At 56.6% G+C, this 11,580-nt stretch overlaps 4 protein-coding genes across 4 annotated transcripts; all 4 read right to left on the bottom strand.

Annotated features, from left to right (window-relative positions):
- Positions 1 to 405: 405 nt before the first annotated feature.
- On the bottom strand, positions 406 to 2,115 carry JKF63_06917 (uncharacterized protein; the record flags this gene model as incomplete). Its single annotated transcript, XM_067902864.1, has 1 exon — positions 406 to 2,115. The coding sequence occupies one exon, from the start codon at positions 2,113 to 2,115 to the stop codon at positions 406 to 408; it is 1,710 nt and encodes a 569-aa protein (XP_067759223.1).
- A 920-nt stretch (positions 2,116 to 3,035) lies between these two features.
- Positions 3,036 to 3,710, bottom strand: JKF63_06916 (uncharacterized protein; the record flags this gene model as incomplete). The annotated part of the gene is made up of 1 exon (XM_067902863.1): positions 3,036 to 3,710. The coding sequence occupies one exon, from the start codon at positions 3,708 to 3,710 to the stop codon at positions 3,036 to 3,038; it is 675 nt and encodes a 224-aa protein (XP_067759222.1).
- Positions 3,711 to 4,600: 890 nt separating this feature from the next.
- Positions 4,601 to 5,653, bottom strand: JKF63_06915 (uncharacterized protein; the record flags this gene model as incomplete). Its single annotated transcript, XM_067902862.1, has 1 exon — positions 4,601 to 5,653. The coding sequence occupies one exon, from the start codon at positions 5,651 to 5,653 to the stop codon at positions 4,601 to 4,603; it is 1,053 nt and encodes a 350-aa protein (XP_067759221.1).
- Positions 5,654 to 7,708: 2,055 nt separating this feature from the next.
- Positions 7,709 to 9,526, bottom strand: JKF63_06914 (uncharacterized protein; the record flags this gene model as incomplete). Its single annotated transcript, XM_067902861.1, has 1 exon — positions 7,709 to 9,526. The coding sequence occupies one exon, from the start codon at positions 9,524 to 9,526 to the stop codon at positions 7,709 to 7,711; it is 1,818 nt and encodes a 605-aa protein (XP_067759220.1).
- Positions 9,527 to 11,580: the final 2,054 nt, after the last annotated feature.

The raw sequence follows: 11,580 nt of genomic DNA, 5'->3' as shown, positions 1-11,580 counted from the left end.
GGGCGGGGCGTAGTACACCTCAACATAAAAAAGTAAACAGTCAAAATCACACATCAACATAAAAAAAAGAGGAGGCAAAAGATAACATTTTTACTAAGAAAAAAGGTGACGCGGTGCGAAAGTGGGGGGGGGGGGGAGGGGGGCGAGCGCCGAATAGACATATGCCCAAAGGCCCACGCACATACGGACCAAGTGTATGTGTGTGTGTGTGTGTAGGAGTATTAGAGGTGCACGTGTCTGTAAAGAGAGGGAGGGGTGGTCATCGGGAAGACGGAAGCGGGAAACACACATTGCAGGTCTTGGTTCAACATGGATATAGCGGTCAAGGGTAACACCACCCCACCCCTTCCCCCCCTCTTGGCGGTTGGAGGGGTGTACGCATACGCGCCACGCTCTCTGAGTCTCTCAACCGATCGTCTCAGCCGATTTTACCGACGCAGCGGTCAAAGGCGGCAACTCCAGCGTGCACACACACGGCACCGCAGCGTCATCGCTTCCACAGCCGCCAACAAGGTAAACCACACGCCGACTTGAAACAACGGCGGCGGCGTGATGGCGCTGAAACGGAGAATCCGCCGCGCACCGCGCCTCGAGCCGAACCCAGCGAACCCTCACCAGCGGCACCGCCGTGCTTGCGCTGTCGGCAGGCACCTCCGCAAGCTCCGCATCGGTGCCGCTCATCACCTGCATCACCCAGGCGTCAGCGCACATCGACCCCCCGGCGTCGAGGCCGCCAACGACTAACACCTCGCGCTGTACAGCATCCGCGACAGGACTGCGGTGGCGGCCCGTTTGTGAACCGATAGCGTGAACCGGGACGGCTGCAACGGCCGCTGCGTACCGCGCGCAGGGCACGGCACCGCACTTCATCACCTGCACTGGGAGCCACGAACTCAGGGCGGTATCGTAGATGGCCACATCCTTCAGTACAGTGAGCGTTGCGGACCGAGGGAGAGTCGTGTCAATGGCGGCGAGAGAGTTCTTTCGATCTCTGCCAGGGGTGCCACCGCGCTTACCCGGTGACTGTGCACGCGCTGTGGCGGCTTTCTTCGCGCGCCCCCCCTTCCCCCCCGACACGGCGGCGGCTAATGCATCGACGTCGTCCCCTTGCGTGTGAATCTGTCGGCCACCGAACACCACAATGTACCTCTGATTGAGGCTACATGCGCCGTGCGCGGCCCGCGGCGGTGGCGAACCCAAGACCGGAAAAGGATTGGGTGCCACGGTCGTAGGCTCGAGGATGGGTGCCCCACCGCGAGACAATGCTGCAGTCGGCGCGGCTGCCTCTTTTTCATTTTTGCTTCTTGACAAATCACCTGCTTCCCGCTTCTTACCCAAAAGCACCGATGCTCCTTCGATCTCCTCCAGCGCAGCAACGGTGCCCTGCTGGGTTTCGCCCCCGAAGCGGTAGAGCCGACCCTGGACGTTCGTCACGCTATGATGGCTGCGGGTGCTGTTGGCGACCACGACAGACAGCGGTGGAAGCAGGAGACTATCACCTCCTTTAACGCACCCCGCAAACGCGCGCACACCCGTAATACGACGGGCACCATCCCATCCACCGTCAGCGTACATGACTGACGGCCCGTCTGTTCCTTTCACCGGTGACCATGAGGCCCACCAGGGTGCAAACAGAGGCCAGTCGTGGTTCTTTGCAGCGTCCGTTTTCGCGCCGTGGATTGCATCCTGCGTCGCTGCCGTTTGCGCTGCTCCAGCCATCCAAATATGCGGAGTAGGTAAAACAGCGGCAGTAACCATTTTGTAAAAAGATGTACTCCCTGCTGTTGGAGCTGTCGCTGTAGTCGCCGAAGTGTATTCCCATAATGGAACGGCAGCGTCCTCTGACATGTGTGACCTAGAGCACGGAGTGCCGCCAATGATGCAGAGTACGGTCTCATTAGGCGACAGCACTGCCGCATGGCCCCACCGCGCGCCATTCGTCAAACACCCCGCCTTCCGGGCCGCGTCGGCGCCGGTCTTTGTTGACCATACCGACAATCCGGTGATTTCTACAACTAGCGGGGGACCGCTCAGAGCTTCCTCGTACAGCGGCGGTGGCCCACTGCTCAGCGCTGCAGCTGCAGCCTTCGATTTGGTGCCTAGCTGCTTTGGCATTCGACGCTGGCAACCCTCCCGTTATTGGTTGAAGCGTTCTCAAGTGGCGGAGAGCAGGAAAAGAAGAAAGTATGATATTTTACATAAGAAGGGCTGTCCTCGTTTGGGTGTAGTGAGGAAGGGGTGGAGGAGAGAAGGAGCGGAGAATCTCCGTATGGGGGACGCCCTGTGTTGGAGGCAGAAGCTGTGTGTGTGTGTGTGTGTGTGTGTTTGTGTTTGTGTGTGTGTTTGTGTCTCGGTGTGCGGCAAACCAAATGAAAAGAAGGCAATTCCCATGTGAAGTGGCGGGGGAAAGGGGGGGGGGGGCTCGCACAAGAATAAAACGAATAAGCGGCGAAGGAGAAGGCAAGGGGCAGGGACTTGATCGACATCAGCACAGCTTCAGCAGTGAGGTCAAGGGAAGGGGGAGGGGGGGGAGCGAAAGGAAGACCGAGCGAAGACGCACACCAACACACCCTCATGTGGGCGTGCGGACCAAAAAAGCAAGGCTTGACCCTCTGAAAAAGGAGGGATCTTGGAAGAGGGGGAGGGGGGGCGAAGGCAAAAGTCTTGGACGTGCGTTGTCACTTCACATACGCGTACACACAAGTAGAGAGAGACACACACATACCGTCAAGCATAGGAAAAGAAAGCAGTCAATGCAACAGTGCTCCACGGTTTTGCTGGCGATCCGCGCCCCCTTGATGCTGCGGTACTCCCGAAAAGGGCCTAGAAAGAGGGGCTGGGGCGCATGAGGGGGGGGGGAAGGGAGGGGCGGCGCATGTTTGATCAGGAGATCGGTTCTCCTCGACTTGCCCTCAGGAAAAAGAAGGACGTGGGAGGCGGTGATCCAGTGCCCTGCTCGTACGTACTCAACCCAGCCCGGCCGCGGAGCCCGTACAACTACATATTCTCAGCTGGGGCACATATCGAAGGCCTGCTCAAGCGATGTCGGGGAGGGAAGGCTGACATGAAGAGTCCAGCTTCACCAGAGCCCAATCTGGCAAATAAGCGGCAGCGTAGTTCCCCAAACGATCCACATGGGGTGGAATGAGCACCGGCACCGTGTACCGTTGGCCATCCACCTCAACCTCTTCCGTGTACGCACTCTTGTATATAAATGGGGGCGCTGTGCGCATCTGTGCCACCCGACGTGCGGGGGGAAGCAAAGCCTCACACAAAGCGCGTGCGAAATGGACGCAGTTGTGCTTCACAAGGTGGTACTTGCTGCCCAGCCACGTGTCACACTGCCGGAGGTTAGCAACCAGCTCTTGCACCGCCAATGCGCTCAGCTCTGTTTGTCCCAGGTAAAACTGTTCGCGGAAAGTGTGTGGCAGTGCATGAAGAGGCTCGACGACGCCGATACCGCTGCCCTCGTCGCAGCCACCGTACTGATACTCCTTGCCGTACACCTGAATGCCAGCGTGATGCACGCCAAAGCCGATCGACCAAAACAACGAGTTAAAATTAATGACGTCATACACGTTGACAAACACGGCGTTGGGTTGAAGGGCCTCGCTGTCAGCGCCTGTGGACGTAGCATACGTGTCCGACAGTCCATCGCCCTCTGACTGGCTTGCGGGAAGGGTTGCGGTACCGGATTGGGAGAGGCTCATCAACACAGAAGTCGGCTCACTGTTATAGACCTAATGTGGGTATGTGCTGGGGGGGGGGGGGGGGATTCGGAATGACGACAAGAAAGAGCGATGGTGTGGGCGCAGGCTACACTAGAAGATACGAAAGTGTCGAGCGCACGTTGATACACACGCAGCGGGGGAATGAAATAGGCGAACGCTACAGCGCTGCTAGCAAACCGCACGTAAGGGGGGGGGAGGAGAGAGACAAGGGATGTCTCATGAATGTTTGCATCTTCTCAGATGTCCGCGCGTTCCCCTCCCCCCTCCCCCCGCTTGAAGCGGCCGAGTGTTGGGAGAGCAGCTGGGGAGGGAAGAGGGAGAAGTATGCCATGGGTGATATATCTGCGCGAGTAATGGTTGCCGTATCTCTTGAACCCCTTTGCCTCCTTCTGTTTCAGCGAAAGCAACGGTCACTGAGTCGTTTCCATGCCGAGGTGGGCCCGCACAGTGGCGCAGTCCACAACAAGCCATGATAAGCTGCCGCCGCCGCCGCCCCCACCCCACACACCATTGGACAGGTGCCTGCAACCTGGTGTGCTGTGCAGTTCATTCGGAGGAGGTGAATCGCTGAAGAAGCGATACCCGCGTGACGTATAAAACCCAAAGACAAGGGGGGGAGAGAGGGGGGGGGAGGGGAGGGAAGTCCAAAGAAGAACTTCGCCTGCCCCCCCCCCCCAGACGATCACGAAAAGTACGTGAACGCAGATTTGTGTGTGTGTGTGTGTGTGTGTGTGTGTGTCCATGGGGCTTGAGCTTTCTTTAAGAGTGCAACACATCCTGCACTCTGCTTCACATCTCCAAACTGGATGTGCCTCACAGCAGCCCTGTCTTCCACGTCGTCTTCCTCCCTCACTCCCTCGTGCACACGCTCAAAGGTCATCCTCGTCACTATCGATAACAACAACCTCTGCGGCTTCACACCGCTGAACCTTCAAGGCGCGCGCGTTGTCTTCAGTTGCACGGGAGGCGGCACCAGCGCCTCTCAGAGTGCCCCACGATGTCTCCTCGTCAGCGTCCACCACCACCACTTGGTCAGCGGCGTGTGCGTCACGGCATCGAGGGCCCTTGCGGTTAGGAAAAGCCGATTTGCGGGCTGGCTGCAGGTGGGTCGCAGCAGAGGCGGATGTACAGCCAGCAGCGCCATATGAGCAAGTGCTGCTCCCAGCGCTGTGGGAGGCCGAGGGCCACGCAGCAATCCACTGCTGTGCTTGCGAAAATGCCGTCCAGTACGCTTGCGCACACCATGTAGCACTCGGCGCTGAGGACATCGATGCACCATCTCGCTCAGCTGGTGAGCATAAAGCCACTGCTGTCACGTTCGCAAAATTCTCCACTGGTGTCACAGCTCCAGCTTGAACAGTGGAGTAAGAAGGGAAGGGGGCTGTCATGGCTTTGTGGGTGTCATAGTCACCCAGACGCTCGCCGCCCTCGACGGGTCTGATGTCGCCACCCCCATGTTCGCCCGTTTTGCGCACGACCCCAAGTGGCACAAGCTCAGAAAACAGCTGATGGTTAAACTGAAGAGGTGGCGTGCCCGTATTGGGCCACTGGGAAAAGGCGCGGCTCAGCTCAGCAGCTCGGCGACACACTGGCGCAAGAACGTCTGCCTGGGCCACAGCTGTCAGCGATTCTCTTGCTGACCCACCCTGAGAGAGTTGTTCCTTGCCTCTTCTGGGGATCACGCCGCTATGCTCTAGTAATGGCACAATGTACTGCACATGAACAGGTATGCCGCACACCCATACCATGAAGAAGACGTGGGTCGCCACATCCTTTAGCGTCCATTGTGCCACCTGCTTCGGTGTGAGGTGCTGCGCAGCCGTTGGACAGTCCTCATCCAGCGAATGAGACAGGACGACCACATTGTTTGTGGCTTCGCCTGCCTCCGACCGCGGGGAGGCAAAATTGTCAGGATGATTCATGTTTACTCCTCTTTGCTGGGCTTTAAATATATCCACCGCCTAGCCTACATTCAAGTGTGCATCTATGTTCCCCTACGTGTTTGCTTGCGAACGGGGAAAGAAGGGCGGGGGAGGGTGGATACATCGCCGGTAAGGTGCTCGCCGGTTTAAAATCTCCCGAATATCGCGCAAGGGATGCGAATAAAAAGCTGGAGAGGAAGGAGGGAAAGGACTTGACAAACAAAACCGAAATAACAAAAAAGGGGGTCATAAAACACCAGCGGGGGTGGAGGGGGAAGGTGGTGGGGGCGGGATGACATGGAGAGGGGAACCAGATAGCCTTTCGCAAGAGGGTGCGCTCAAAGATGAAAGGGGTGTGAAAAGAATTGAGGGACGCACCACGACACACCCCACACTCTCTTTCCTAGTCTTTAGCGTGTTTGGAGGGAGAGGGGGGAGAGAGGGGAGAGAGGAAGAAGAGAGCATGGAGCGTGACCGACAGCGTCCAGACACCTGCCCGACTGAGCGGAGATTCCCTCCCCCTTTTTCCTCCTCCTTGTATCGTTTTGTTTTCGGTGGTTTCGCTGTTCTCCATGACAGCAGTGCCTCCGCGCGCGCGCGCGCGAGTATGTGCGCCTGCGTGGGTGAAGACGTCGATCCTTTGATACGCCACCGACTGCGGTGATGACGCCACCAGCCCTGTCCGTCATTCGTATCAACACTATCAGTAATCGATCCTCTCTCACCGACCCGTTTCGATCTGCAGTTTTCCTCTCATCCCCTCCTCTTGAGCGTGTGTTTAGAAAGCGACGATGGGAGCTCCACAAGCGATGCTACGTGGGGGGGGGCTGCTGCGAGGAGGGGGAACACAGCGTGGGAGAAGACATGGACGACGGGTGCGTGAGAGGTTTGGCGGGAGATGGGGGTGGGTTAGCCAGCCTCCTTCTCCCCCTTCCCTCTCAACCACAAAGTATACCGTCAACCACCTTTGAGCCAAAGACATGTCGGCGCGGTTTGAGGAGGAGCACACAGACGTATAGATATATTTGTATAAATATATGTCTACATATAGATATATATAGATATATATTTATATAGATATATCTGGGCTGATAAGAAAACCAAATAATTACAAATGGAATGTGCATTAGGCAGGAGAGAAAAGTGGAGGACCAAAAAAGAGGCGTCGCGGTTGCCGTAAAACGGGTACTGTGTGTGTGTGTGTGTGAGGGGTCTCCCTCCACAAGGATCGACAGCTGGGCGTGCTCCCGGGTAGATCAACACATAAAATCGTGTTTCCCCCCTCCCCCCATATATACATACATATGCCTTTCCTGGTCCTTATGCACAACCCCTCCTCCCCCCCTCCTCTCACACCAGTCGCAGTGAAGTGATGCTTTACATAGAAAACAAATATGTATAACATAAAAATGACGACACGGACGCCGTATTTGCGTCATCGCTATCCCCGTCACTGTACATGTGGGCGCGCACCCCCCCCCCTGTCTTCCCTCTCCTTACACTTCACAAAGCAGTCGAAGTTTAAGAGCAGGGTTGGAGAGGCCTCTATAGGAACAAGCGGGGAGGGAGGGAGGGACGACGTCATCATCAACATCTAACATACCAGTTGTCAACACAGAACAAACAGTATACATATACATTATACACACAGACACAGAGAACGTATGCCACAGCCACAACTCCACCAACATGTATTCGTTTTTGTTGTTGATATCATGCGGCCAAAGGTTTCTCCTGTGGCTTCTCATCTCGCAGATACCTCAGCTTCAGGTGAGGTGCCTCAGATACACCACATCACCCGGGGAAAGAAAAGGGGGGGGGGAGTGGAGTGGAGTGCATACAAACAAGTACTCCGGAGAGTGCACGGGGGAGGCGTGTGTGAGCCAAATGACAAGTGAATCGATGCGCTTAGCGAGGGGCGGGGGGGGGGGGGGAGGAAAGGGGGTGAAGAAGAAAAGCAAAACCTTCTAAGAGATAAATATATAATAGAGGGAGCGTGTAACGACCTGCGTCACAAATTTCGTGTACATCGATTTGTCAGGTAAAGCGCGGCACTTACGCGTCGATCTGCGCCGGTGCAGCAACGGCGCTGTCCGCTGTCTTTCGCGAAGTCGTGGCAGAGGCGGTGATGGCGGCAGCATGAACACCACGATCAAGCGCATCCTGCTCCTGCTCCACAAGAGCCTTTGCCTCCGCGATACGCGCCCTTTTGTTGAAGATCTCCTGCTCCTCGCCCTCGACGTACTTCATTGAGCGATCCACAAAGCGGGTGCGGGACGCGACGGACTCGTGGCCAAACTCCTGGAGCGGGTGCACAAACGGCTTCTCGCTGCGCTTGCACGAGGTCAGCACTAGATCCTCGACGGACTCGAACACCTGCTCGCCGGCGTCCTGCGTGGCGTGCAGAGCGTTGATCACCCCTTCCACCGCCTTCAGCTGCGCCAGTACATCCGCCAACTCCTCGCGGTAGTGCTTGTAGTTGGGGTCAAGACTGTCCATAGAGCTGTCCCGGTTATACTGCGCAAGACGGGCCTGGCGCTCCAGCGTGTCGAGGCGGTGCGTCTTCTTCACAGTGAGCTCTCCGCACACAAACACAAACGCACGATACACCTTGAGGAACTCGTCCGCCTCGTGGTCGACGATTTCGTTGAGGGCCTTCTCGTACGTATCCTCGGGCAGCTGCTCCACCATGTCCCTCACGTACTCTTCCATCTCCTTCGTCACGGGTTCGCACCCATTGCAATAATCGAGGCACCACTGCAGCCGTTGCATATGCTGGTTCCCGATAGCGACGAACTCCTCGTGCGCCGTCTGGCGTTCCTTCTCTGCCCTGACTACCTCCACCACATCCTGCGTGATGGCTCGCTGGTCCTCCATCACCTGCCGCAGCTCCGCCGCTTTCTGTAGCAACTCGTTCACTAGCTGATTTTTACGATCTACAAAACCGCCAAGCGACGTCTCCATCTCCGCCTTCCGCTTCTGACAGGCAGCCTGAGCTGCCTGGTGAGTGGCGGCCTCGCGTGCACGCGCCTCCTCGCATCTTTTGATGTCCTTTTCCACAGCAGATTTGACGGCCTCCTTTTCTTTTTTGAAGACCCGCACTGCGTCCTCGGCGTCGTCGCGCAGTTTCTGCAGGCGCTCCGAAAACCGCCCCGTGTCGTCGTTATCCTCCGAAGATGTGAGGACATGGAGGCGCTTTGCGTAACAGACGAGGTACTCGTAGCGGGCCGCGATAAGGTGACGATGGGCTCGTTCGAGCTCAACCACATCACCATGTTGGATGGCGGCGTCGTAGACGGCTTGGGACTCCTGAACCTGCGTCGCGTACTTGGACCGCTGAACGTCCATTTCCTTCAACTCATCTTTGATCTCCTGAGTTGCGTCAACATGGTGGATGTCATGCAACGCCGCCAGCGCTTCGGGGATGTCGACGACGGTGTCCGAGGGGACGTGTGGATTGATGATATTCAAATTGCTCTTCATCAGGAGAAATCGACCCCGAGGCAAACTTCTGTCGGTTAGGTTGTGCAGAGAGGTACTAACACTATTAGTGTCCAGCACTGGGCGCCCGCAAATCTGCGCGATCTCCCCGGGGGTCACGTGCTGCTCGCATTCCTCCAAGAAACGCGTCTCACCCCAGCCGGCAGGGCGCTCGTGGCGATATTCTTCCCACAGCTTCCTGACGGCTACGACAATGTTGTTCCCATTAACCACTAGCGGCGGTAGGCGTCCCTCCGCGTAGGCGACGATGTTGTCAGCGATGGACAGACCATTTTCTGCGAGCTCCGAGATGGTAGCGACAGCACGGTGATTCGCCGCATCCTGCACGTCACGCGAGGGGTATGTGGGCTCAACGATCGCTGTGCGATGCATGTTTATGACTTGCTTGCTCTTTGTGAGGTGATGATCACGTGCGTCACACAGGATACGTGGGCGCTTGCCAGTTGTAGGAAGTAGAGAAAAACACGACGAGATCGGAGGCGGGTAGGGGGGGGGGAATACTGAAGCACAAGCCACAGAGCACGAGTGAAAGCAGCGTTGATAGTGTTTGGGAATCGAAAGGGTGACACGACGCCCGCGTTAGAGAGCCCAACCGAATAAAATGAGCCGCACCGGCAAAGGCGAAATCTAAAAAAAAAAAAACGGATGGAGATCCCCCGATGAATACAAATATATACAGTTTATATCGGGAAGCGCAGGGAAACACACGCACTGCAGCCAGTGTTGGGATGCGATGCGAGAGAGTCAAGCGGGGTAAGAAAAGAGGCAAGGGGTATACATGTAAACATATATTTATGAATATATATGTTTGTTTATGTGTGTGTGTGTGTGTGTGTGTGTTTCCTTTTTTGAAGGAAAGCGCGGAGGTGGTGGTAGTGCTGGTAGTAACAACAAAATAGCTGCAGCTGATAGTGGTGGTGAGTATCGAAACAACGAAACAGCGGCGTAGGCGAGGTTGGTAGCAGGAAAGGAGAAGGCTGGATGGGGTAAAGGAGGGGGGAGTGCAAGAGAGTTAAAAATGCCGGAGGGGGCTAGGGATATGAGCAACGAGAGAGTGAGGCGTCACTGCACGAACCTGCGAGTCTATGAGAAACAGGAAGGGAAGGAAACGGGTGCGTGAAGAAGAAGAGGGCCGAAGGTGCACACACCCAGACCCGCCACACGATACTCGCACGGAAGCTGATCATGGGGCCGACACCGAGAGAAGAAGTGGGAACGATCCGAGTTGATATGCAACCCATCAAATGTGTAATGATGCCGCCTTCACCCACGAAGTCTGTGGTGAGACGATTACTTCTTGTGTGGCAACCACATTTGTCATTGCAAATATCTCTGCTCTGTAACAATTCACTCTGCCAGATAGGGGGGGGGGGAAGGAGGAGGGAAGGAGGCATGTGAGCTCAACGCCACACTTGACCCTAGCCATCTCCCAGGACCATCCACGGGGTGCGCAGGTGCAGCAGGACGCGTGGGTCGCAGCGATGGCAGACTCAGCCCTCTGGGCACAGCCTCTGGCCCAGAACCTACCGCCCCCCCTCTCCCCCACCCAGCCTTCGCAGGTCGTCCTCTCACAGCCACACCCCATCCATTGCCAGTCACCTCCTGCTGTATCCCTCGGTGCGGCTTAGCGCCTTCCCCATCCCCTTTCCCTCCCGAGGCAGGCGGTCGGGACTGAGCGCGATACGATCGTGTCACTGCGACACAGCGCTACCCAGGATCCTCCACACTCTTAACACTCGTAGCCGTACAGTGATCTGACCTCTCGGCATCAAAGGCACTGGAGCTTGTCACCACCAGAAGTGAATTGGCATCGACAGGGGGGGGGGGGGAGAGGGGAGGGGCGAGGATAACAGGCTGTCTGGCCTGCAGGGAGAAAAACGGGGGTAGTGGACACTCACCCCCCCTACCTCCATGTGGATTCTCCACACGCGGGGAGGCGTGTGCCTCCTTCCTCCTTTCATCCCGGCAGACCTCAACGAGTGTACATATATATATATACACACACACACGTGCTTTGGCTTTCACAGGGAACAAACCGCTGGGAGCAAAAAAAAAAGAGAACAAGGGGGGGGGGAGCTGTCGGTTGTATCGTTTTTGGACGCAGACTAGCAGGGACAACGGCAACATGAGTGCTTGACACGTGGAAAAAAAAGGTGGGAAAAGAGGAGTTTTGAGCACGTACGCGCATGACAGCAAAATGCGGTTATACACACCCGAGCAGTTCGAGTGAGCCCACATACAATGTGCAGAGGAGCTGATAATAGTCCAAGGCGTAGTGCAGTGTATACGAAGCAGATGGAGATGAAAGAAAGAAAGCGGCACACCAACCGCGTGGCCGAATGCACGCAGTGTACCCTACCACGCTTACGAGTGCCCACATCAAGAGGTTCCTGCAGAGAAACGGTGATGAGTGAATCTGTTGGAGA

Source organism: Porcisia hertigi, chromosome 9 (assembly GCF_017918235.1).
Source record: "Porcisia hertigi strain C119 chromosome 9, whole genome shotgun sequence".
NCBI classification, from domain to species: domain Eukaryota; phylum Euglenozoa; class Kinetoplastea; order Trypanosomatida; family Trypanosomatidae; genus Porcisia; species Porcisia hertigi.
The sequence above is the reverse complement of the archived record's forward strand: the minus strand, read 5'-3'. Positions and strand labels throughout refer to the sequence as shown.